The sequence below is a fragment of the Bubalus kerabau genome, chromosome 1 (assembly GCF_029407905.1).
Source record: "Bubalus kerabau isolate K-KA32 ecotype Philippines breed swamp buffalo chromosome 1, PCC_UOA_SB_1v2, whole genome shotgun sequence".
Lineage (NCBI taxonomy): Eukaryota > Metazoa > Chordata > Mammalia > Artiodactyla > Bovidae > Bubalus > Bubalus kerabau.
This window is the reverse complement of record NC_073624.1, coordinates 66,360,425-66,385,691: the sequence shown is the minus strand read 5'-3', so window position 1 is coordinate 66,385,691 and position 25,267 is coordinate 66,360,425. Positions and strand designations below refer to the sequence as shown.

The 25,267-nt window shown below is 49.7% G+C and overlaps 2 protein-coding genes across 8 annotated transcripts in view; both read left to right on the top strand.

The window, feature by feature from the left end:
• Positions 1-12,729, top strand: part of R3HDM2 (R3H domain containing 2) — a 163,029-nt gene extending 150,300 nt beyond the window's left edge. For all 4 annotated transcript variants that reach the window (XM_055578409.1, XM_055578411.1, XM_055578397.1 and 1 more), the window contains 9 exons: positions 291-445; positions 1,998-2,098; positions 2,217-2,297; positions 2,772-2,813; positions 7,256-7,425; positions 7,862-8,009; positions 9,981-10,078; positions 10,426-10,510; positions 11,682-12,729. In XM_055578409.1, coding sequence (XP_055434384.1) covers positions 291-445; positions 1,998-2,098; positions 2,217-2,297; positions 2,772-2,813; positions 7,256-7,425; positions 7,862-8,009; positions 9,981-10,078; positions 10,426-10,510; positions 11,682-12,022 — 1,221 coding nt within the window. In that variant the 3' untranslated portion in view covers positions 12,023-12,729. The remainder of the gene's footprint in view (positions 1-290; positions 446-1,997; positions 2,099-2,216; positions 2,298-2,771; positions 2,814-7,255; positions 7,426-7,861; positions 8,010-9,980; positions 10,079-10,425; positions 10,511-11,681) is intronic.
• A 1,973-nt stretch (positions 12,730-14,702) lies between these two features.
• STAC3 (SH3 and cysteine rich domain 3) lies at positions 14,703-20,776 on the top strand. 4 transcript variants are annotated; one of them, XM_055578423.1, is made up of 13 exons: positions 14,717-14,783; positions 14,888-14,916; positions 15,638-15,698; positions 15,955-16,222; positions 16,459-16,556; positions 16,771-16,843; positions 17,702-17,799; positions 19,131-19,197; positions 19,373-19,422; positions 19,691-19,776; positions 19,962-20,013; positions 20,103-20,240; positions 20,403-20,776. In XM_055578423.1, the coding sequence occupies exons 3-13, from the start codon at positions 15,639-15,641 to the stop codon at positions 20,499-20,501; spliced, it is 1,089 nt and encodes a 362-aa protein (XP_055434398.1). In that variant the 5' UTR covers positions 14,717-14,783; positions 14,888-14,916; position 15,638; the 3' UTR covers positions 20,502-20,776. The 4 variants fall into 4 exon arrangements, with proteins under 4 accessions (XP_055434397.1, XP_055434405.1, XP_055434399.1 ...); XM_055578422.1 differs by having other exon boundaries at positions 14,703-14,916; positions 20,403-20,775; XM_055578430.1 differs by lacking the exon at positions 20,103-20,240 and having other exon boundaries at positions 14,703-14,916.
• The last annotated feature ends 4,491 nt before the right edge of the window (positions 20,777-25,267 follow it).

Genomic DNA, 25,267 nt, shown 5'->3' with positions numbered 1-25,267 from the left:
AGAGTCTTTATTTAAATTGTTTGGTCTTTATACCATGCAAATGAGTATATGCCCAGAAAAGTAGGATCTAGAGGAAATTAGGCTCCTTCCTGTACATCAGATGCCCAAAGGTGATGTTTGGAGGAGGGGGAAATGGAGGTAGCACTAAACGTGCTTTAGGTGAGGAGAGTAAGAGGATCTCTAAAGGTAGGGAAGGAGGTTAGAGTGTCCCTGTCCAGAGATGACTAAGCTGTTTTTTGGATGACTTCATTTCGAGTAAAAGTGGTCATTCTCTTTTTGTCTTCACCCAGGTCCCAGTGGGTAATGACTCACAAAATGTGGTCCAGCCGCCTTTCCAGCAACCCATGCTGGTCCCTGCAAGCCAATCTGTGCAGGGGGCCCTCCCAGCAGGGGGTGTTCCAGTGTATTACAGCATGATCCCGCCAGCTCAGCAGAACGGTACAAGGTGAGGGCTCCCAGAGAGACAGGGTGCATCTCCCGCAGACTTTTAGCAACTGTTGCACCATGGTTTTTATTCCACTGGAAAAGAAAAACAGGGGTAAAGATCCTAGGGGTAGGGACTTCCCTGGTGCTCCAGTGGCTAAGACTCAGTGCTCCCAACGCAGGGGGCCTGGGTTCAATCCCTGGTCAGGGAACCAGATCCACATGCCTTAACTAAAACTTGGTGCAGTCAAATAAATAAATGTTTATTTTTTAAAAAGATCAGGGGTACCCCAAAGCAGTTAGAACATGAGGGAGTTCATTCTCCTTGTTAATTTGATATTTGCATAAGAATTCATTAGCAGGAAAAAATTCCCGCTTCAGAAACAGAGACTTTATAATTTCCCCCAATTTTTGTTTTTCTGAACTATGAAATAGAGACTGCTTATTATTTTTTAAAAAAGCAGTTTGGTGTATACATATGTAAAATTTTCCATGTACCTCTATAGCCATGGATGAATCTGAGGTGTTATCTCTTTTGTCTGTTTATATATCTTAGTATGTTGTTGTTTAGTTGCTAAGTCATGTCCAACTCTTTGCGACCCCATGAACTGTAGCCTGCCAGGCTCCTCTGTCTGTGGAATTTCCCAGGCAAGAATACTGGCGTGGGGTGTCATTTCCTATTCCAGGGGATCTTCCCGACCCAGGGATCGAACCTGCATCTCTTGCATTGGTGGGTGGGTTCTTTAGCACTGAGCCACCAGGGAAGCTCGTATATCTTAGTATAATGAATGTAATTTTAGAGATAGAAGTTTATCTTAGAAATATCTAGTCCACTCCCCTTGTTTTATTTTGTGCTCTTCTTCTATAAATGAGGAAATTCCAGCTAGGTATATTAAGAAACTTACTCAAAGTCATACAACTAGTTAATAGAAGCAGAGCTGGGATTAGAACTCAAGTCTGGGCCTATGTCGATGTGTTTCTGTGTCTCTCTCAGTGTACATATGTTTATTTCTGCCTTTTTTTTTTAATGTGTCTTGAATTTTGTGAGGTTTTCCCCTGTTTTTCTTTAATTGATGATCTGTGTTTGCCATTAAGAAAATATCCTGAATCTCCTTAGTTGTTTTTTTTGCCCATGTCTCTCTAGCACTCTAGCCCTGTGTGTCTGTTTTTGGCACTCGCTTTGCGTTTCTGTTGTGTTTCTGAGAGAAAGAGACACAGAGAGGGAGTGTGTGTATTTGTGTGTGTGTGTGTGTGTGTGTGTGTACACGTGCGCATACACTCGCATGAGTTATGTATTTGGTGTTTCTACACTGTTGGGAAGAGCCATGTGTCACTAACATTCCATCTGTAGCACTGATTAGCAGCTTCCTAATTGAAAGATGATCAAGTACAAATATATATAATTAACTTTGAACTGATGAGTGATTTTAGAAATTGCATGGCAAATTGGTCTGGGAATGGCTTGGAGCTGCCTTGGCTTCCCACAGGGGAGGCCCAGGAGGCAACAGCTGTCTGCCGGGAGCTGTGTTCCTCCCTCTACTGCTTTACCACTCCCCTCTTCTCCATCTCCCCAGCCCTTCTGTGGGGTTTCTGCAGCCTCCTGGCTCTGAGCAGTACCAGATGCCTCAGTCTCCCTCTCCCTGCAGTCCACCACAGATGCCACAGCAGTACTCAGGTAAGAGCATAAAGAACGGAGGGGTCTTGGGCACTGGTGAGAGCAAAACACTGCTGAAGGACTTGTGCTCTAGAACTGGGTAGGGCAGAGAAAGCTCAGGGATTGGCTCTGTCCCCAGCTGTGACTTCATCAGGAGGAAAGACCAAAGTCCTGGCTGGCTGGTGTTTTCCAGAGGTGTTGAAATTGACCCCCTCAAGAGGTGAGGTGGTTTGCCTGATCCCTAACCCCTGGGGAACCGCATGTCGATTGGGTTCCTTGTTTCCTTTCTCTCTCCTTTGTTTCTTCCTCTCTGCTGAATCCAGCACTATGACTGGATTACGATGACTCACATGCCTTTACAACATAAAGTGCTTATATCTCTGTCTCTTGCACTCATTCTTCCTGTAAATAGCTTTCCTTTTCTCTTGGGAGTGTGAGGGAGGCTGATAAAATGCTTTTAAAATTGTATCTTAGATTTGTTTAGCAATTTTTCATTTGTACTCATATACATTGTGTCCTTTTAATTCTCTCCACAGCTTTGTGAAGAGAAAATTTAAGACTCAAAAGAGGGATAAATTTTGTGTAAGGTCACAATCCTAAAGCTTGAACTTGGGTCTTTTCACTTTCTGTAACCCCTGCTACATCCTCGGACACATTTTCAACAGGTTTCTGTACTCCGTTCCTTTCCCTCCAGTGGAAGGAAAAAGGCCTTCTTTGGAGGGGCCGGTTATCCCAGGTGAATACACTTAATGCTACACAGCTTGTCTGTCTTTGCCTAAAACCCCCCCAATATACCAAGAACAACTGCTGTTTCCCTTTCACCCTACCCTGACATATCATTGCACTGCATTTAAATTGACTTCAGGGGTTCTGGAGGCAAGGGGGTCTTAAGGTAGCCTCCAGCCTTCCTCATTCCGCTCTACAGTGGGAATGTCAGAGTGCCCTCTTCTGGTGAGATAAGGTATTTTGCCAGTTTTTCATATTTTAGAAATGGGATATTTTTCACATAAGATTTTCTGTACTCTGTGTTGGGTGCTGTGGAATAGATTCCAGAATCAATCTTGCTCACAAGACTTGATCAATTCTTAGCTTCAAGGATTAATAACTTCTGCCTTTATCCAGACCAACCATGGATCTCTTACAGGCTGAGGTTTTAAAATTCAACAACCCTTACTACTCTTTACTCCATTATTGGTCTCTCCAGCTGTATCTCCTAGTGTCCGCCAGGGGCAGTTGACCTTGAAATTCCCAATGGGGTATGGAAATGATAGAAACTAGCTCCAAGAACTGCTGTAGCCTGTGGGGGTGCTTGATACCGCAGGGCATTTTCTCTCCTATTTGTTAAGATAAGTTTGTGCGTGTGCATATGGGTATAGTTGTATGTGAATTTCTGTGTAAATCCTTAGTGGTATATCAGTATATCTACTGGGTCTCTGCATTTATACCTCTTCATATACAAATACAAGGTCTTTGAATTAGAAACAAATCAAGTGAAAATAATTTTGCAGTACCTACTGTGGACCTAATGATAAGTAAACTGAAACAGCTATTGGTTCTGAAAGTTGGCACTAGAGATCTGGACTGGAATTGGAAGGAGATAATCTAGGCTCTTCCCCAAATTAATAGAAATAGACAAAACCCTCTTCATCATCTCATTTCTTTGCTGCTTTAGAATTTTCTAGTATATTTCCTTTCTTTCTAGCCACCCTGATTGACCTAGGCTTCTGACTGACCCCTTGTACTTTTCCTAGATGATGACCCTCTATTCCACTCACATCATCTAAGAGACCTATTCACTATATCATTGATCTTAAAAATCTTCAATCCCAGGTCATGGGAATCTTAAGAGGAAGTGGAAGAAAAGGAAAAGTGCTTATTTTGCCTTCCTTTCCAGTTTGGCCTTTACTGGAAAGCTAGAAGGCCAGCATTGCCCACAAGGGCTGCTATGTCACCTTCAGAGGACAGTCACCCGCCCTTCTCCCATGTAGCAGCATGGTCACTTTTCCAAAAATAAAGGCAGGGATTAGGATTGACTGTTCCTGGAGCAACTGTTCTGGTTTATTAATACATTTTTGTAGTTGCCCAGTTTACCCCCAGGCCGGGACCTTAATTCCTTCACTATGATTTTAGATATAACCATAACCCTAGGAAATAGTTTTCTCCCCACTGAAATAATGACTTGCAGGTCCTTTGAGGTTTCTGCAGGCTTGTCTTGGGAAGATGCACACGGACATGAAATGGCAGTGAAACCTATGCACAGACTCTCAACTCACAGTGACACAGCAGCGTGGCCAGAGTGAGGTACATACAGAAATAGCTTCCCACATACTTGCTGGCTCATTTTGTAGCTGAGGGCTTTCCAAAGCAGAGATAACTCTTTTCTCTCCCCACTTCCTGAAGATAACCTTCTCCCCCACCAAAAAAGGGAAAAGACGAAGATACTGTAGGATTATAGCCTGTAATTTGGGAAAGATGCCTGAGGGATTTTATTTCTCTGGACATTCCTTTCCATAGATTTCATTCCAGATGGTAAAGAAGAAGCCTTATCAGTTTTCTACCTCAGTGATTTAAAAAAAAAAAAAAAAAAACAACAACTAAACAAAAACCAATTCTGCCAGACATAAATGTCATCTGTTTATATTTATGGGGTTTGCTCTGCCCAATCGACCTTTCTGCCCAGGTTTAACGATGCCACTTAAAAAGCCATTCACACGTCCCCTCTCTTTTCAGAGCTTTCAAGATGAAATTGATTTCCTTATTCAATTCTCTTCTCCCACTTCCTACTCTAACCCAGGCTGCTTCCCCCAGCCTGATAATATGGAAGTGCTGTCACTGGGCAGTGCCGTGGGGGGTTTTGTTTTGTGAGATTTGGGCAGTTTTTTGCCATGTGCATTAAGAAGTGGCCACAGTTCAGCTGCTAATGGATGCCACCTGCTTCTGGCTTGAGGATGAGAAGCATAAAAATCAGCTCATCAGCAGAGTAGTGCTCTCTGTCCTCGGCTGAGTGAAGGAACAACGCTCGGGGCCAGCGGGGGAGGACTCAGTGTTAGGAGGAGCTCAGGAATGAGGCTGCGACTAAGAACCCTGCCTTTGTTTTTGTTAGGATCAGAGAAAATAATATGAGGACTTTGTTCTCTTCCCCGCTCCACTTTAGACCTCTAATAGCTCCTTATGTCTACATGTTGGCCTTATAAAGAGCATCTACTGCCTTGCTTGTGCCCATACCCCACGCATTCACACATCCTCTACCCTTTCCTGGCCCAGGGCATTAGGCTTAGGTTATATGTTGCCTTCCAGAAAAGCTGTGGATTTGATTATTTTTGCATTGGCCCCCTCAGCAGTTTGAAGAAGGTCAGTTGAGGCAGTTGTGGCTAAAGGACATTGGCGCAGGTGGGGCTCCTAGGATGGGAGATACAGTGCCCAGAGCAGCTGAAGTAAAGGGGGAGTTGTTAAATGCATGACACTTCATCTCTGTGCAGTTTTCCTATGGCCCTTCCACAAGCTGTGTTGATGAATACCCTGTCCCCTCTGGCAGGGGAAGGGAAGATATGAGCCTGCCGTTCTAAGTGTTTTTGCGCTCTGATTAGATGAACCCTAGAGGATGGGGGAGGGGTACACATTGGGGACTAGGATACAACAGATGCTGTGTCTCCTGAGCTGTTCTCAGACCTCCCCCCACTTCTTCTCCTTTCCTTTGACCGATGCTACCTGAGAAAAGCAATCACGCTCACTTCCCAGCATGACTGGTGCCCAGGGCAGAGGCTGTAGCATTTCCTGTCACAGGAAGCAGTGTGATGGTGGCAGCAGAGGCGGCCCCCGGGCGCTGAGCCAGGAAGCAGCACTGCGGCAGGTTTCCACCTAGCGCGCCCAGCCCCGTGTCGCTGCCACCACACACACACACATGAACTCAGACTGTCCATCCACAGGAATACGGGCTGCGGGCCAAGAGCAGACCCTCACGCTAGACAATCCCCTGTGGGGAAGCGGAGCTCCTGCCCGTCTCCCCCAGCAGGAACTGTCTGTCAGACTACTCCTCCCTGACCCCTTACCTTGCTTTTCACCGTGCAGAAGATTCAGGACTTAGTATTCCTCCTCAATGAGCCCTTTCCTTCCCCAGCCTGTGAGAGGGTAAGACTACATCCATGGTTGCCTGGACTAAAACCCCACGGCTATATCCTGTCAGTAAAATCTTCCGAGGGTCTCACCCTCCCACTCCATTCCTGCTGTCGCTGCTCTAACTCATAACCACTGTGTTCTGTTTCAGTAGACTTCTAACTACTCTTCCAGTCACTAGTCTCCCCCTCCCTTCAGCCATCTTACATTTGGCCACTGGGGTTAGCTCTCTGAAGCACAAGTCCTGTTTGCAACACCTCTGGGTTACAACCCTTACCTGAATGTGCTTCGAATTCTTGACACCAGCTATTTGTTTAATGTCCAACTCTCTGATAGACTGTTCATTCCATTGGGGTAGAGACCAGTTTTTTTGTTGTTTTATACCCAGTGCCTGGCATAGGAACTGGTAAATGTTCCATAAATGTTTATTGGATAAATGAAGAGATATATCTCATCCATCCCCTAGTACTTCCCCTACATAGCTCCTGGGCCTTCCTTAGCACCTTGAATTATTTGTCATTTCCTGAATGTGACATATATCTCTACGCCATTCCCTCTACTTGAAGTGTTCCAACTCACCCTATCCTTGCCCAAGCATTAATGTCTGGCTTAGTGAAGCTGTGCACATTTATCTTCTCCAGAACAACCAGAGATCACTGACTTACCTGCAGCCATTACTAGAAAAGCCTGCACGTGCCTGCAGCCCTGCCTCAAGCTCCAGACTGGGACCTGTACCATGCCCAGACATTTGAGCAATCTGATCTGGGCATTTGGTAATACCTAATTATGACAGAATGGAGTAGTTTTTGGCCAAGCCTATCAAAAGTACCCCTCAACCAGGTGAAGGCCAGGAGAGCATTGGCATCTGCCCCTCAAACTTCCACTGGTTTGAGGAGAGAGAGTCAGAGACCAAATCAGCAACTGTCTCAGATTCCTGGCAGGACACAGTTTAAGTGACCCTGAAGCCATAGGTGGATTTGCTTACAGGCTTTCCCACTCAGGGTTAGCTGACAGGCTAAAATGTAGTTTGAATTCACAACCAACTGCTTTTTTCCTGCCACTCAGGAGTGTCACCTTCTGGACCAGGTGTGGTGGTCATGCAGCTAAATGTCCCTAATGGACCCCAGCCTCCCCAGAACCCATCCATGGTCCAGTGGAGTCACTGTAAATATTACAGCATGGACCAGCGGGGTCAGAAACCTGGAGACCTGTACAGTCCTGAGAGCAGCCCCCAGGTGAGTCCTGCAACCCAGCTTTATCTTGGCAGGGAGGTGACCAGATTCTTTTCAGGAAGCAGTCTTTGCCATTGACCAAGCAGCCTCTTTTACTTGTGCGCTCTTTTACCCTGGGCACTTTTCAGAAGAAACACAGGAAAGAGAGGAGGGAGCATCTTCTTTCAAGGTTTCAAGGAACCTAAGACCTAAGGTGGCAGATAGGACGCATGCTTAAAAACGCTAAGGGAAGACATAAAACAGGTTGTCAGGAAGTGAAATATTAAAATAATACCAACTAATTAGGCACTCAGGGGCCAGTTTGAAGGAGCACTCTGACTTTGACAGAGTTCAGCAAGAGAAGTTTCCTGAGAGAGGTAACTTTTAAGCCAAGCTGTGGGAGTAATCCAGAGGGCAGGGTCTGGTGTATATGTGATGTGTACTCCGCTCTCTCCCACAGGCCAACACACAGATGAGCAGCAGCCCTGTCACATCTCCTACTCAGTCTCCAGCACCCTCTCCTGTCACCAGCCTCAGCAACGTCTGCACAGGACTCAGTCCCCTTCCTGTCCTCACACAGTTCCCCCGGCCTGGAGGTCCCGCACAGGGTAAGGGTTCAGTAAGGTGGGCTGCTGTCAGCTGTCAAATTCACCCTTTGCATCCCATTCCCAAGTGGGGAGATCAAGAGGGTAGCAATAGACAGAGAATCACTGTGGCTGGCCATCCAGTTCGTGGAAGCCAGCTCTTCCTTTAATGTCCCTGTTTAGGCCAAAGACACACCCGTCTTTAGTGCTGCCCATAGTTACCTTAACTCTAGATCTCCTTTACGTATTTAGTATTTCCTTCCAAGTCCCCAGAGACTGCGAGCCAGGGAAAAGAAGTTCCCTGAACTTTCTAATGAACAGCAAAGAGTTTAACCTATCAGTACTGAGACTGAGGGCTAGGAATATGGTGTATGTCAGAAACAGTATGGTTTTAGAAAAGGGAATGCTGGATTTGAGTGAAAAGACTTGGGTTCACCCCCAACTTACTATGACAGACAGAAGCTTAGAACAGCTGCTCGTTGCTGTCTATTCCCTGATGGACACCAAAGGAGGGCTCAGCTATGACTGTCGCAGACGAGGAGGGAGCATCCTGGCGCTTCTGCTGTTCTTTCGATCAGAATCACAACTTACACGAGTCTGTTGAGATGCCACCCAGCTTGTGGGAGTCCTGCTCCCTGCACCTGGGCACGTGGGGGATGTGGCCCCTTCCTTCAGCCCAGGGTGAGTGGACCAAGGAAACTAGTCCCAAGCCACCGAGCCCCAGACACCACCTCCCTCCCATGATCAGGAAACCAGAGGTCACCTTCCCACAGAAACTTTATTTTTCACAAATCTCAAGTGCAGAACATAGATGGCCATTTTAATAAGCACAGTCAAATTTTTAACCAAGAATTTACAAGAATTAGAGTTTTATAGCTTTAAAACATACCGCCAATATTTTATTTCAGAAATAACTCAATTTCTTAAAAAGTAAAAAAAAAACAAAAACAAAAAAAAGACTTGAATTCAAATTCTAGTTCTACCACTAACTAGTTTTGTGAAGCTGAGTATGTTACCATGTTACTTAAACTTAGAACCAGACCTCAGTTTCCTAATATATAAAATGAGGTTAATCACATGTAAAATGGAAATAATCTTACCTGCTTTCTGCCTTGGCTATCAAAAGCAGTATAAAAATAAGATGAGAATATGGTTTAAAACTTCAGAGTGCTCTGAAATACAGTATTTATCACCAATACTAGCTAACACACAGGTGTGATATCTTATAATCATTTAACTGCACCGGTGCTGATGAGAGAAGAACATACCCAACATCCCATCTTCAGAAACAGAGACAGAATTTGAATGTAGTCTGGCTACAGGTCTCTCCTTGTCTGCTACACTGTATTGCCTCTCATCTAAGTCAGAAACTTGAGCCTTGGGTTTAGGGTGAGAAGCAACTATATGAGAAATAAAAGACAGTTATAAGGGTCTGTAGGTTTCCTCTAGGGCCTTTTGTCTTCAATGAACAGAACCCTTCTTCAAAGATGCTGCTGCTGCTGCTAACTCGCTTCAGTCGTGTCCGACTCTGTGCGCCCCCAGAGACGGCAGCCCAACAGGCTCCCCCATCCCTGGGATTCTCCAGGCAAGAACACTGGAGTGGGTTGCCATTTCCTTCTCCAATGCATGAAAGTGAAAAGTAAAAGTTAAGTCGCTCAGTCGTTCCAACTCCCAGCAACCCCATGGACTGCAGCCTACCAGGCTCCTCCGCCCATGGGATTTTCCAGGCAAGAGTACTGGAGTGGGGTGCCATTGCCTTCTCCGTCTTCAAAGATGAGGGAACCTAATAACCCCTTTTGTCCAAGATACAACTGAGAACCAAGGGGGTTAGGAAGACAGACAACGCTTAAAATCAGTGACATGGGCACTCCTATCAAAGAAAAAGTAGGAATAGTATGCATTGTTGCAGTCCCATCTCCAAAGCCCCATGAAGTCTCACAGAAGTCATACCAAATAGCGCAAACTCCCAGAAAACCACCTGTGCTTCCTCCCTAGGTGATGGTCGCTATTCCCTCTTGGGCCAGCCGTTACAGTACAATCTGTCCATCTGCCCTCCCCTGCTTCATGGCCAGTCAGCTTACTCGGTGCACCAGGTAAGGGTGTCTCCCATCAGCCTCAGGGCCACTGGAGTCTCCTTCTCATCCAGGCCCCTGCTTCTGAGCCATCACCTCAACCAGCTGGGTGGACAAGGGAGACAACCCAGAGAGCATGGACACAGTGGGGGGAGCCTTTGCCCCACTCCTGTGCTCATTCTTCTCACCCCTTCCCAGTGCCAATTGGGAGGGGCTCTTTATTTCTCACTGGCCACTCTCTGGCCAGTCTGACTGGTAGGGTGGGATCCTTAGGGTCGCGTACTGTTCCTTAATCTCTCAGACAGACTGGGATGCAAGGCAGTCAATATTGTTTACCTGGAATGAGAGTTATCTTTCAAATGTTGAAGGGACAGAGCGGATTGAAGCATGGAAACCGGAGCAAGAGACAAGCACTCAAATCTGCCTCCACTGACCTGGGGACAACAGACGTTGGTGAGTGATAGGATGCTGCTGCTACTGCTGCTAAGTCGCTTCAGTCGTGTCTGACCCTGTGTGACCCCATAGACAGCAGCCCACCAGGCTCCCCCGTCCCTGGGATTCTCCAGGCAAGAACACTGAAGTGGGTTGCCATTTCCTTCTCCAATGCATGAAAGTGAAAAATGAAAGTGAAGTCGCTCAGTTGTGTCCGACTCTTTGCGACCCCATGGACGGCAGGCTACCAGGTTCCTCTCTGCCCATGGGATTTTCCAGGCAAGAGTACTGGAGTGGTTTGCCATTGCTAAATCCCCACAAGAAGAGCTTAACCCTCCAGCTCTGCATTACCATTCCAGGCTGGTGAGAAAGGCCAGCTTAGGGTCAGCAGGCATTCAAAAGAGGACCTTTTTGTATTCAAGAGCAAGGAGAAGCTGGAGAAGTTGTGGCTCAGTCCTCCTTACCAAGCCATTCCAGGTCTTGGGGAAGATGAGGGTAAAAATTGGGAAAAATATAATGATGAAGTTTGTTGAGCCTGCTATTAACAGAGAATCTCATGGAAATGGTCCTGACCCTGATCTAGAATGTCTGTCTCTGGTAGTCCTAGACCCAGTTTAGGAGAGGCTTGATACTAAAACGTGAGGGAGTAGCTCTCCTCCTGCAGGCCTTCCAAACTAGGCATACAAGCTCTCTTGGAGGTTCCCCTGTTTGAAGCAATTTGCTAAACAAGAAAAGGAAGGGAAACTGACTTCCCTAGATGATAAGGAAGAGGAATCTACCTGGGCCAGCCTCTGGGAAGGAAATGTAACATATTTCAGATTGAGCTGTTAACTTTGTGAATGAACATCACCGAAAGCCATCCTTCCTTCATGGTAATGGCACCTTGTGCAAGAGCTGAGGTATAAGTTTCCAGATCTTAACTCGGGCATTCTGATTCTCGGTCTCTTCTTGCCTACATCTCTGGCTAAGAGAAGAGAAAAGTTCTTTGTGTCTCCTAGTTGCCCTGGTCAGAGTCTGAATGGTGGGGAGTTGGATTGATGTGGGAAGGAAGGAAAGGACTGAGTGAGAAAGGCTGGGCTTTTGAGGGCATTGTATACAGACTTAGTCAACTAGATCCTCCTTGGCCAGGCCACTGTCCAGTCCTGCCTACTCTGCACCTCTCACAACCGTATCCTCTCTCCTCCCCTTCCAGTTCTGGGACGGGTACTGGAGGTGACAGATCTCCCGGAGGGCATCACCCGTACCGAGGCAGACAAACTCTTCACTCAGCTTGCCATGTCCGGCGCCAAGATCCAGTGGCTCAAGGATGCTCAGGGGCTGCCTGGTGGGGGTGGGGGGGACAACGGTGGGACTGCTGAGAACGGCCGCCACTCGGACCTTGCTGCCTTGTACACCATTGTGGCTGTGTTCCCCAGCTCCCTGGCTGCTCAGAATGCCTCCCTTCGCCTCAACAACTCTGTGAGTCGCTTCAAACTTCGAATGGCCAAAAAGAACTATGACCTGAGGATCCTGGAGCGAGCCAGCTCCCAATAAATGGAGAAGAGAAGGGACCAGCATGGCAGGGGTGGGGGCAGGGTGGAGGGGGTCAAGAGGTCCTGTCAGACCACAGACAGAGGCAGAAAGTAAGATAAGGTCTACAGACAGACACTAAACTGGAGCCTAAGACAGTGGGATGAAGATGGAAACAGAGACAAACACTCACACTGGCACTGGACTTTCTCACTCCCCTGCCAAGGCTCCCTCCGGTTCCCTGGTTGGCCCATGTCTGCTTCCCTCTCTTTCCCATCCTCTTCTATCATTTTTTATCTCTTCTCTCACCATGAAATTAATTCATATTTTTTGGTCAGGTAGAATTGGGAGGGTCCCACACTCCCCTGTTCTCCTGTTTCCTTACCATCCCAAGCTCCCTTTTCTTTTTTGGTCTTTATGAATATATTTATATGGACAGAATTAAGAAAAACAAAATTGATTTCCCCTTTCTCTCACCCCATCTTGTCTCTCCAAACCCCACAGAGTTTAAACTTGGGCCTCCTTCCACCCGCCCCGCCCCCAGAACACTTGTATATTGTTTGTTTGAGGTTTGTGCCGCAGTAACAGACACAGTATTTAATTGCACATACAGATGTTTGCTGGGTATATTCACTGTAAATTTTATTTAATCTGATTTTTTGTTTGTTGGGGGTTCTTTGGGGGGAGGTTGATTTTGTTTTTAAATATAAAAAAAAAAATCTGTCACTGGACATCAGTCCCTGTTTCCTGTTGCCACCCTGGTGTGGATGGGGGCTGGGTGGGTTTGGTGTGGGCTGGATGGCTTTCTCTGGCATATGCACACATATCTGCCTAACACAGTTCCCTGCATCCCATCCTCCTTAACAAGTGTTTCTGATAGATGGCCAGGTCTCTGACAGGACTCTGCCACAAACTGTAGTTTATCAAGTACATCACTCTAGACACTGGATCTCTGAGTTCTTACCAGTAAAACAAGAGACTTGGACTAACTAGGTGACCTCCAGGTTCCTTCCACCCTGTTAATTCTGTGATATTCATTTAGGGTTCTGGTAGCTAAGCCAGAGGGGTGTGAGTGAGGTCAAAACTGGGTCAAGATGCTGGCCTCATACCTGCCCATCTCTTCTGAAAACTCTTCGAGGACTTGGGCCTTTCTTTAACTCCAAAGCCAGAGGGCTGGGTTCTACCTGATAGGAACAGGATTGCATGTTTCTTAAAAGCTGTGTCAGTTGAACGTGCTATGCCAAGATGCCATACTGTCCAGGTGTGCTTAGCAGTCCCTGTCCTGTGCAGCTGAAGAAAGGTGAAGAACAGAAGTCACGTGCCCATAAGATAGAGCTCTCCTCTGTCTTCACAAAGCTAACCCTGTTGTTCAACCAGTCAGACCAGGGCCGTTAAAGAGTCTGTTGACCCAGAACCATCCAGCAGCCCCTTCTCAATGTCACCCTCCCCTTAAAAAAAGAAAAAAGAGCAGTAGGTAGAAATGCATAGCACATTGCCATGGAAATCCCTGAGGTCTGGATAGCAGTCTCTCTCTAGCCAGCCTCCTCTGAAGTTAGTCTGACCCAACCTCTAACATAATCCTTTACTTCTTGCAGATACACAGGATAAAGCAACACGACATTACCGTCTCCAAATTACTCTCCTCTGAGATGGGAGTATCTCCTTTTTCAACCATGTCATAGCTCAGACTAGGAAAAGGCTGCATCCCTGTGAGATAACACTGCCAGATATATATTTGACCCCTTGGTTCATATGCCAGGGCAGCAGAGGAAGGAGATGGAATCAGGGAATCAGAATGACGAAGGAAGCATGAGGCTTGGCCATCCTACCTCCAAGAGTTTGCAGATGGGAAAGGGCACATGACAGATGACAAAGACTCCCTGTGTGACAGCTGTTGCTTTGTCCAACATTAACAGAACAATCTCTATGTCATCATTAGACCCTCACTCCCCCAGAACCTCTCAAATGGAAGTCCCAGCCTGGCTTTTTAAAATAGCTTTTAGAATTCCATTCACCCCGAGGACAAGATTTTAGGGGGATAGGGGACAGATACTTCTGAGGCTACTGCAGGGAACAGAGCAGTACCACAGGTTCTTGACTCCCTCACAGAATAGCAGCAAGGCACTCTTCCAGCTTCCCGTGGATAGAAAAGCAATCAGCTGATTTTGAGGAGTTCTGAAAATTCAAGTTTTCCTTTCTTCACCAGTTTGCAAGCCCTTTCCTTCCTAAAGATTGGAGGCTAGATCAGTGCTTGAGGCTATTAAAAACACGTGGCCACAAGAAGCAGTGGCTGAGAGGTTGAAAGCTAGATTCCAGAGAGAGTAGAACTGGGGAGGTGTTTGGACCTTGGGATAAGGAGATGAAGAAGGCTGTTTATAATTCATCTTTACCTTTAGTTATTTAAAGTCACTCTCATGAGGGAATTCCTTGGCAGTCCAGTGGTTAGGACTCTGAGCTTTCACTGGGCCCAGGTTCGATTCCCAGTCAGGGAACTAAGATTCCACAAGCTATATGGAGCAACCCCCCAAAAAATTCATGCACATGAGTATGCGGTATGGACAGTGCCTTCCTGAATTTAGCCAGTTCTGACCTGCACACCATAGATGAAAAACTGGGCAGCAGCACTCGGGGGGGTGGGAGGAGTTAGGGTCCAGCCCGCCCCGTGTCCAATTTCTCTGTGTCAGCTGTGTCCCTCAGCTGTCCACTTTCCTCTAGCCCTGTCATTTCAGCTCTGACACCAAGGCAAGAGGCTAGGAGGTCTACAAACACCGTCTGGGTAGCTGGTGTGAGTACAGAGGGTACTGGGGGGGCTTAGCCCCCAAGGAAGACGACCAGTCCTCCCCCAGCACCACCATCAAGATCACAGGGGCTCCCTCTTTTCCTCTGCAGGCTGTGAACTGACTTAGGGAATCCCAAACGTAAGTTGCCTCTTCATCCTCTTTCCATTTCCAGGATTGCTCACCCAAGCTTCCCCAATCCATAGTCTATTCAGCTTCTTCATTTCTCTCCTTGTTTGTGAGTAGTTTGGGTTTTAGGAGTGAATTTATTATGCTACTCCAGGATAAGAGCTAGGATTGGAGGGTGGGGTGGGGGTGGGATCAGGAGAATGGAGCAGTAAGGGAAGGAAAGGCTCATATTACTCTGAAAACTTAAAATAGCTGAAGCCTGAGGCAGGCTGGGAACTAGGCACTGGGCCCCCAGGGCTCACGAGAGAGCTAGAGGAGAACAACTGTCCTCAGCCCATCCCTCCACGCATGCTTATGGACACACACATTAAGCCTCTTGAAAGAGGATCTAGGAAGGTGTGTGTGTCACATTTCTGTTGCCCCAGGTTTCCAGGAGAAACAAAGTATCTGTAGGAAAATCCCTAAACCATGCAGCCTTGGGGCTGTAAACTTGGGTTGTCCCTCAGGGCAGAAGGATGCTTAACTGGTTTGAGGAGCTAGTTGGGAAGTTCTTTAGTCTGCTGGGCTTTTCTCTGGCCCTCCCTGCTCATAAACCTTGTGAAAGGATCTCTTTTTAACCAAATTTCTCACAAAGCCTCCCCTTCAAGGACCACCCTACTACAAGGGACAGGAATAAGGGAGGGAAGAATGGCAGCTGGGGATGAGATTTCACGGTGGGTCCAACTTCTTGCAGGATGACAGAAAAGGAGGTGCTGGAGTCCTCCTCTTTTCCATCAGAGACTCGGAAGGGTGGGGTGAGTCTGGGCCTCTGACCACTGGGGGTGGGGAGCTGGGGAGCCCCTGCAGCTCTTGAAGAAAAGTGCTTGAATTGATCTCACTTGTATATGTTAAAATCTTACTGTTAAAATGCTCAACAGCACCCGCAGCCCCCACACCCCCTAATCCTGGAGTGTGGCCCTTGTCCCAGGTAGAAAAATGTATAGATAGCCTCAGCCTTACCTACTCTAGAAAGCAAGACAGTTCTTTCAACACTGGATCTCCCTCCCTCAGCTACAGCGGCTGAAACAGCTATTCAGGAAGGAGTCTACAGGGACAAAGGAGATGGAGCTTCCCCCAGAGCCCCAGGCCAATGGGGAGGCAGTGGGAGCTGGAGGTGGGCCCATCTACTACATCTATGAGGAAGAGGAGGAAGAAGAGGAGGAAGAGGAGGAGCCACCCCCAGAGCCTCCTAAGCTTGTTAATGATAAACCTCACAAATTCAAAGATCATTTCTTCAAGAAGCCCAAGTTCTGTGATGTCTGTGCCCGGATGATTGTGCGTGAGTCACGAAGGGAAGTGGAGAGTGTGCTGTTGAAGGCAAGGGTGGGGGAACAGGTTTAGGAGAGAAGTATTTGTCTTATCAGACAGGCTGTGGCAAGATCTGGCTCTAAGAAAATACTTAGAGACAGTGTTGGCTCCCAGACAGAAAAGGGACCTGGGAGCTAGAGTAGCAGCAGCCCTTCAAAGCGGGAGGGAAACCAGGAGCCTCACCCAGCATTCTCTCCATCTCCCAAGTCAACAACAAATTTGGGCTTCGCTGTAAGAACTGCAAAACCAACATCCACGAACACTGCCAGTCCTACGTGGAGATGCAGAGATGCTTCGGCAAGATCGTGAGTAGGCTCTGGGGAGCAAGAAAGTAGAAGGGAGGGGACATATGGCCAGCTTCCTCTTCTGCCAGTCCCTCCTCAAGTCATCCCACCCATTTCCCTGCTTTTTCTTCCTCAGCCCATCTCTCACTCCAAGAAGGGGCAAGTACTTGTGGGAGAGATGGGGTTCTGGGCCCTGCCTCATATCGCTAATGTTGTCTCCTGTCCAATCCTACAGCCCCCTGGTTTCCATCGGGCCTATAGCTCTCCACTCTACAGCAACCAGCAGTACGCTTGTGTCAAAGATCTCTGTAAGTGCCCCGTATGGAACCTGAGGGAGTGGGAAAGCCTAGAGGTGCTTTCATCACTGTCTCCAGATTTGGAAGCCAAATTCTGAAACACTCTATTTCCCATCGTTTTCACTCAATCTAGTGTTTTAGTCATCTTGGATACAAAGTCAGTATCCCCGTGTTTTATGGCTGGGGTAGATAAGATTTAGCTCTATATGGTAAAGAAGAGACTGAAACTTTCATCTGCCTGAATTCAAACTCTGTGCTCTTTCTATGCAAAGCCATTTGTAACCATGAACTACACTCTCATCTCCTTATTACAAAATAATGCCAGACTCAGGGCCAGATCAAGAGCTGTGGGCATCCTGGGAAGATTCATAATTTGGCACCCCTTAAAAATGTATTCATTGATAATTTGCTCAACCTTTATCTGGAGAAGAGACTGAACTCTCTGTGAGGAGCATGGATGGAAAAAAAGAAGAACCCACTGCTGGTAGTACCCCAGCTTGCACATGCCACTCAGAGGAATAAAAGCCAACAGTTACACAAAGGACCCACTCCTTGAAAAGAGTGGTGCTGAGCATTCCCCAGCTCCCAAGCAACTTATTACTAGAGTTGTCTTTCCAACAACATATAATACTCGGCCTGGAAGGAGCGCTGGTAAATATTTTTCTCCATCATATTTCCAGTGATGTCTTTAGAGTTCTTTATAAATTGATGATCTAGGTATACCCAGCTGACACTTTTCTAATTCTAAACACACACACTCGAGTATCTATTACTCAATCCCATCTCTCCCTTACTTAGGTGGTCTCTTTTTCCTCTAAGCCTCTTCCTGCCTCCCCACTAATATCTCTTTTCTTCTCCCATTCCAACTAGCTTCTGCCAATCGCAATGACCCTGTGTTTGAAACTCTTCGCACTGGGGTGATCATGGCAAACAAAGAACGGAAGAAGGGACAGGCAGATAAGAAAAATGTGAGCACCCAATCTTCCTACTGAGATCCATTCCCAAGAGCCCAGTGAGCAGGTCCTGTCTCCTCTCTGGAAAGCTGACAAAAGTAGGGATCCTTTTCCCCTAAAACTGCACACAACCCAACAGACAAATTTCTGTGTGCGGTTTTAAAGGGCCTCAGTTTAGCATCTCCTTATAGCATGTGTTTACTCTAGGAACTCCCTTCTGAACTTGTCAGATTAACCACCATAATTCAACTAAAGGCTAGGACCTAGGCCTCTGGCATTGCCAGGCAACAGAAGCGATCTATGCTTTTGGATTTGGGAAGGAGAACTTGTCATGCCATTCTAGAACCCCATAAGGGCCCATGAAGACAATCTGTTCTGACTCATCTATCCTAAAGATGAGGAAACTGAGACACAAAGCTTGTGGCCAAGAGCACCTTCATTTCCTAGATTGGTAATACAATAGACTTGTATTCAGCTCAGCAAGGGATTTGTTAGCATATCCTTATATCTTTCTGGACAAGGATGGACTAATGTGGATAATGATCACAGTTAGATGGATTCGTAAAATTAGTTGAATGACAGCACCCAAAGGATCCTGGTCCTTTAGGGAGTTTCCAACTGTAGGGAGGTTTCTGATGCTTTTTGACCTGCTTTAGTCCTTGGTTCTCACCTATGGACATTTTTCTCACTGCTACAAATGAAGATATAAATGGTATGTCCCATGAAGTTTGTAGGAAACCTATGAGGGATAACTTATACACTGAATAATATATTCAAAAACCTTACAGACGAGCAGAAAGACCAAGAACTAATAATCCAAAATTTTTGGAAAAAATACCTAACTGTTCTTGGATCAAAAAAAAAAATCAACTGCACAAAAACACAACTAGAGATCTGGCCTCAAAGTAGTTGATATGGAGGTTAGGTGCAAATTAGGGATTTCTGTGGAGTGAGCCATGACTTCTAAGGTACTATCAATGTGATCTGACTGCTTCCAGAGAGGCTAGCCCGCTCAGGTTCAATCGTCTTAAAGGAATTACAAAAATTGTGCTGCCTGTTTTTCTCTTACACGGTGTAATATTTTGAAAAGCAGACATTACATAAAAGACAAGGATTTTTGCAAGGTAGTGAACTTCCTGTCACCTACATTCAAACACAATTTAGGTGGTAACCTAGCAGGACGTTTCAGAGCAAGTCCCTGCAGTAGGCAGGTGGTTGGCTAGATACTTCCTCCAAGGCTTCTTCCAAACCTGAGATCCTATTCTGTAGTTCTCTGGACTGACTTGACAGCCAGGGCAATGTGGGTTTTCAAGACAGCATCTTCCTAATGCTGGTGCCCTCTCCAGTCTCTAGCGGCCATGATGGAAGAGGAGCCAGAGTCTGCCAGACCAGAGGAAGGCAAACCCCAGGATGGTGAGTAACACCCACCTCTGTCCATTGAGATGGAGGAGGGCTGGGGCTCAGTCATGGCCCCAGGGATGGAGAGCCAAAGGGAGATAAGAGATAAGAGGCCCTGGAACAGAAAGGTAAGGGACTGAGGGCTACTGCCCAAAAGCCAGAGACAATTTGTCAGTGTTTCCCATTCTAGGAAACCCTGAAGGGGATAAGAAAGCTGAAAAGAAGACACCTGATGACAAAGTGAGAATCTTTTCTCCCTAAGGGGACCCCGGTCCTCTCCCCAACCCAGGTCTGACAGCACTCACACATATTCCATGGGTTCCAATCCTTAACCTGCCCTCTTCACCACCTCACCCATACACACATGTGACCAACACATTCCTCTCAGTTCAGGGACACAGAAGAGAGGTGGAATGTAGCGTGTCTGGAAAATGTCCCTGCCTTGGCCTCCTGCCCCTCAGTGTGGGACAGAGGAGCCCTGAGACTCTTCACCCCCTTTCACCCTCAGCACAAGCAGCCTGGCTTCCAGCAATCTCATTACTTTGTGGCTCTCTATCGATTCAAAGCCCTGGAGAAGGACGATCTGGATTTCCCGTGAGAGACCTTAGAATTGGGGTGGGGGTGTACTGGGAATGGAGAGGGGAGAGCCCAGTTCCCTATGGGAAAGGAAAAGGGGGTACTCAGGGCATGGAGCCTATCTGGGGCTGGACCTGGGCACAGCCAAGGGACTGAATGTGTAAGGTCCCTGAATCTCAGAGGCCCCTTCCTTCCTGTCCCAGGCCTGGAGAGAAGATCACAGTCATTGATGACTCCAATGAGGAGTGGTGGCGGGTAAGAGAGATGGCTAAGGCTCAGGTGGGACGTGGGTTGAGTTTAGAGCCTGAGACTGTGAGATTAATTCTTCCTACCACCTCCTCTAGGGGAAAATAGGGGAGAAGGTCGGATTTTTCCCTCCAAACTTCATTATTCGGGTCCGGGCTGGAGAGCGTGTGCACCGCGTAACCAGATCCTTCGTGGGGAACCGCGAGATAGGGCAGATCACTCTCAAGAAGGACCAGGTAGCTCTGGTGCCCCAACTCAAAGCCAGGCCCAGAGGCTCCTCTGCCAACTACACTCCTTTCAGATCGTAACTCATTCATGGGACCAGATTGGGCCTCCATGGCTCTGGGCTCCCTTGCTCAGCTCTTCCATTTTCTCTCCCTCGTCCTTTAATCCTTTAGATTGTGGTGCAAAAAGGCGATGAAACCGGCGGCTACGTCAAGGTCTACACCGGCCGCAAGGTGGGGCTGTTCCCCACCGACTTTCTGGAGGAGATTTAGGCGTGCTGACGCCTGCCAGTGGGAGATACCCAAACCCCATTCTGGGCAGGCCCAGTGGAGGTTGGGGAGAAAAGGGGCGAAAGCAACTACATGGCTGGGTTAGGGAGGGCTGGGAAGGCCACCGAAACTTGACGGGGCTTCCAGGAAGGGACTGGTTCCCGTCCCCCTCCCCCGCTGAGGGCGTCGGATTCTTGGTGCCTGGAGCAGCTTCATTCGCAACCCTCAGGCCCAGCCTTTTTTCCCAAATCTGGCGGGGGGTGGGGGGGGGGGATAGAAAGAATGCCTCTCTACTAGGGAGACGGGAGGGGTGGGGGGTTGAGACGAACCATCGAATATTGCGAATTTATTAAAGTTTTGACAAAAGTTAAGAAAAGTTTGCTGTTTAACTGGGGGCCGAAGGGGGAGGGAGGAGAAGCCCTCCGAAGGGGTGGAGAATCTTCCCCAGCAGTCTCCCCTCACTACCATCGAGTAACCCGAAACCCGAGACCCACCTGGGCTGAGGCTGGCGTGAGGTGGGGAGATAGACGCGTCCGCTCGGCAAGGCCTCTGTCGTCAATGAAGAAAGAGAGTCGGACTGAGGTCACGGTCCCCGCGCCCCTGCCGCTGGGAGCAGGATCCAGTAGCAGGGTAGCTCCCCAGAGCTCTGAGCGATTTCGCCGTGGGCAGCCCCTTGCCATTTTCGAACCTGGCTCAGTTCCGAGCTAGGCCGCCAGGGGGCGATGCAAGATCTCTGTTGAAGTGCGAGGGATGGGATGGGCGGGGGTCGGGGGGAGAGGAGAGAACTGGAGACACCAAGCTCGAGACCCTCGGCCTGGGAGGGGGTGGGGTGCGTGCCGTCTCCATGGCAACACTTACTCAAATCCTCCGGGAACTGAGCTAGCGAGACCGGGGGGCCTAACCCCTCCCGCACGGCCCCCGCCCCAGCCCTTAGCGACAGGTAGAGAGGGCGCGGGGCAGACAGCTAACCGGCTCACGCGGAGCCGCCCCAGTGGTGTGCCGTATGCAAATGTTATTATTTGCATATGTAAATATGCAAATGTACCGGCCCCGGTCACGGTGGCAGGTGGCCGGGAGCCGGAAGGTGTGGGAAAGGGAGCTGAAGGAGATGAGGAGTTTAGGGACCTGGGAGCGGAACAGAGAGAGGCAACCTGGGGTGGTCCGCTGGAATGAGGCCGGCTGAGGGTCTTGAGCTTGATGGCGAGTGGGGGAGGGTCACCCTGGCCAGCCAAGAGATCCTCTTCTCATCTGCTTGTTGTCTGCCAGGCCTGAGGTTGGCACCGCCTAGCAAGGTTGGCAGCGGGAGCCTGGGCACCATCTGCTGCTGGCAGGGGGGAGGGCAGAGGCTCAGCTGGGCTGGGGAAGAGGAGGGCCCAGGACGGGAGCGCCCCCCTTCCATCCAGAAGGCTGAGGTGCGTTGGGGGTAGGGAAGCACACGAGAAGACTCGTCTCAGAACCTCGTTCGGCTTCCTTTTCCCTTTGCCCTTGATTGTCCGGGATGCCTCGGGGCGGCGGCGGGGTCATAATGAAGAGTCAGGCAGCCCCTTTGAACCGCACTTGGGTTGGAACGGGCGCAGATCACAAGCCCCCATCTACCGCCGCACACCTTTTGCCCCCATCCCTCCTTAGGATCCACCTACCACCAAAGGACGGAGGGAGCAGGGACGGCTAGGGCTTGAGTCTCAACTCTTCATCAAGCGGTCTAAGGGACTCAAAACCAGAGCTCCCCAAGATCCTCGAGAGCACACCCCCAATGCTGAAGCAAAACCAATTTACTGGCTCATTGGGCGGCAGTGCTGGTATGGGGGTACCGAGAAGCCGAGAGAGCTGCTGTTCTCTCCCCCTACACTCGGGGAGGGGGGCATCCTCCTCCCCCTCCTCCCAGAGCCGGCAGCTGTCCCTAATTAGAGCGGCGGTTTAATTGGATTTATCAGCAGTTAATAGGAAATTAAGCAAAGGGCCCGAGAGAGGGAGGGCGGGAGGAGCGGGAAGGCTGACTGTGCCGAGCTCGAAGGACAGGGTGCTGGGCTATCAGGGGTGGGGACACAAGGCCCATTTATAGCAATTGAGCACCTTGGTCACACCCTCCCCGCAGTACTTACCCCTCCCATTGAGCCCTGGCCCACGGCAGAGAGCAGGTCTCAAGAGATGGAGGCAGGAGGGACAGCGACCCTGTGTGAGCCCCCAGAGCCCCTCATCCCACTAGCAGCCGCCTGGGTGATGGATGATGCTGCCTCAGGCTGCAAAGGTCATAAGTCTGGGCCAAGGAGCTGACTGAATTGAAAACAGACAGAAGGAGGGTTCAGGTTAGGAGGGTCCAAGATAACCCACATCCTACCCCTCCCCAGGGCCCCCTGGCTCTGAGCAAGAAAAGTGCCCCTTGAAGTGAGAAGATTGGGCAGCACCAGGTGTGAGCCTGCCTCCTGGCTGTGTTGGGGATCCTGGCAGTCTCCCTATGTAGCCTTGATACCCCTCTATGGCTCTCCTACCTCTCCCCCAGCTTTGGGGGTTGAAGCCAGCAGGGCTGGCTGTAGCCAGAGAGGCCTAAGGCCTACACCACTGGCTCTGGGGGCCAAGAAAGGAAGTTTGTAGGCAGTTAAGTAGCGGCTCAGTGTCCATGGCCCCAGGCATCTCCTGTCATCAGAACCTCATTACAAGGCTAGACTAACAAGGCCTTCTTTGGGGATCCCAGTGACCTCTCAGAAGCAGCAGCTTCAGCACGGGTGGGTGTGAAACTGAGTGTGTGAGGGGTGACTCTGTGCCCCTGCTGTGCAATGTATATGTCTGCCCTTAAGGTGTGAGGTGTGTCTATCAGAGTCACAGGTGTTGTGTGTGTGTGTTGATGTGTGTACCCCTGGAACTTGTGCCCTGGTGTGTGTCTGTGCCACTGTGTGTCTTGTCCCTATTCTGCTCCACCACCCCAGCCTCTGAGGTTTTTGGCTGTCTTAGTCCCTGGGTGTCAGATGGGCATATGTGCTTTTTGATGTGTCTACGTGTCTGTGCATTCTTCACGCCTGCGTGTTCCCCACGTGTGGGCATTTCCGTGCGCCTCTGCCTGCAGGACCATGTTGTGTGAGAACCAGAAAAAGCCTCTGGTGAGTGTGTTGCTCCGGCGTCTCTGCCTGCAGGTGTGTGTCTCGGTGACAGTGCGTGGGCGTGTGCCTGGGTGTGAGCCGCGCAGCGGCGTGTATTCGAATGACATTGTGACGCACGCACGCTCGTGTGTGTGTGTGTGTGTGCGTGTGCGCTCGCCAGGGTGAGTCCCCCGCCCCCGCCCCTACCTCTCCCTATTTCTATTCCTCTCTCCTCTCCGGGCGGGCTTGGCTCCGCCGTCCGCATCATCTCCATCCATTATTGAAGAAACAGCCGCGTCCGCTCCAATCACATCAACACCCCCCGCCCCCCTCCTTTTCGCTCGCCCCGCGTCCCCTCTGGGTGTTGGGGAGTGGGGGAGCCGCAGCGCGGCGGGGCTGCAGCCGCAGCTCCTGCGAGCTCATGACCCTGTGCCCAGAGCCGGGCCAGGCACCGGGACGCCGGGGTCCCCAGCGGAAAGCGCTTTGCATAAACAGATGGCGCGGGAGTCTTTGTCTAGATGGTTCGCTCGCTACGAGGCTCCGGGCTCCTCGGCTGTCTGGCTGATGCAACCATGATCATCTCAGAGCCTCGGGACCCGGCGCCCTTAATAGCGGCAGAGGGGGGTTAGGGGCCCCGGGGCTCCCGAGCAGATGCTGGGCACTGTGTCTTCCCTCCCTAGCGCCCCCTCCACGCCCCACTGGTGCAGAGGGAAAGCGGAGTCTGCGCCAAGGTGACGGGCGTGTGGAGGTGACCAGGAAGGGGACCCTGGGCAGAGCCCCGAGGTGCCCGCGGGCTGTCCCCCGTTGGACTGCTGCAGACCCCCAGGAGCAGCAAGCCAGAGAATAGGAATAGAACCAGGGAATGGGAGGGGGGAGAAAGACAGTGACAGAGAGGGAGGCATTTATAAAGAGAGACACGGCGAGGTAGATGTAGAGGAAAGGAGAAACAAACGCAGGGAGACGCAGAGAAACAGATGCAGGGGGACAAAGGCAGGTAGGGAGCTGCAGAGGGAGAGACAGAATGGGAAGGCAGAAAGAGACAGTGATAAGGCCTGAAGAAGAGGAGTGTCTCGGCGCTGAGACGGAGCCCTGGGCACCTGGGGCCGCCCAGCCCCGCAAAAGGAGCCAGCCTGAACCTGGGATGTCCGCAGCTGGCGAAGTGGGAGCTTCTGAGTTCCCTCTCCTTCCCCCACCTCGGCCCCTCCTCACAACGGATGAATGGAAGTTGCTGGACTCACTGCCCTGGCGGCAGGAGTGGCGAGAGCGGCCGGCCGGCGGGACCCACACTCCTGGCAGTAACTTCCCAGCTCGGAAGCCGCGAGGCTCAGGGCAGCTGCGGCCCGATAGGGGGCGTCCGAGGCATCGCCCCTAAGAATTTGAGAGCAGCTCCGCCTCCAGGGGGCGCCCGCGCCCATGGCCCCGCGGCCTGCTCGCTCCCGCGAGTCCAGCTGCTTTTGAAGTTCAGCTCCACCAGAGCGCGGATTAGTGTCCTGTGCGGGTTAGCTTTGAGACAGATCCCAGCGGGACCCCCGCCCGCCCCTGGCCACGCCTAATCCGCGGCTAATGACTTGTGTCTGCTCGGTCAGCGTAGCCTGAGTCCTTCTGGTGGGAAGAAATGAGATCTGGAATTCAAGGAGTTCTGGGTCTCAGTTCGGCCCCAGGGACCAAGATCCAGAGACGGGAGGAGCCTTAGAA

Bases quoted from the DNA above. Each gene is read 5' to 3' on its own strand.
- STAC3 (XM_055578423.1), top strand. From the start codon at position 15,639: ATGACAGAAAAGGAGGTGCTGGAGTCCTCCTCTTTTCCATCAGAGACT. The intron at 15,699-15,954 runs GTGAGTCTGGGC...TCCCTCCCTCAG, and splicing joins CAGAGACTCGGAAGGGTGGG to CTACAGCGGCTGAAACAGCT. The intron at 16,223-16,458 runs GTGAGTCACGAA...CCATCTCCCAAG, and splicing joins CTGTGCCCGGATGATTGTGC to TCAACAACAAATTTGGGCTT.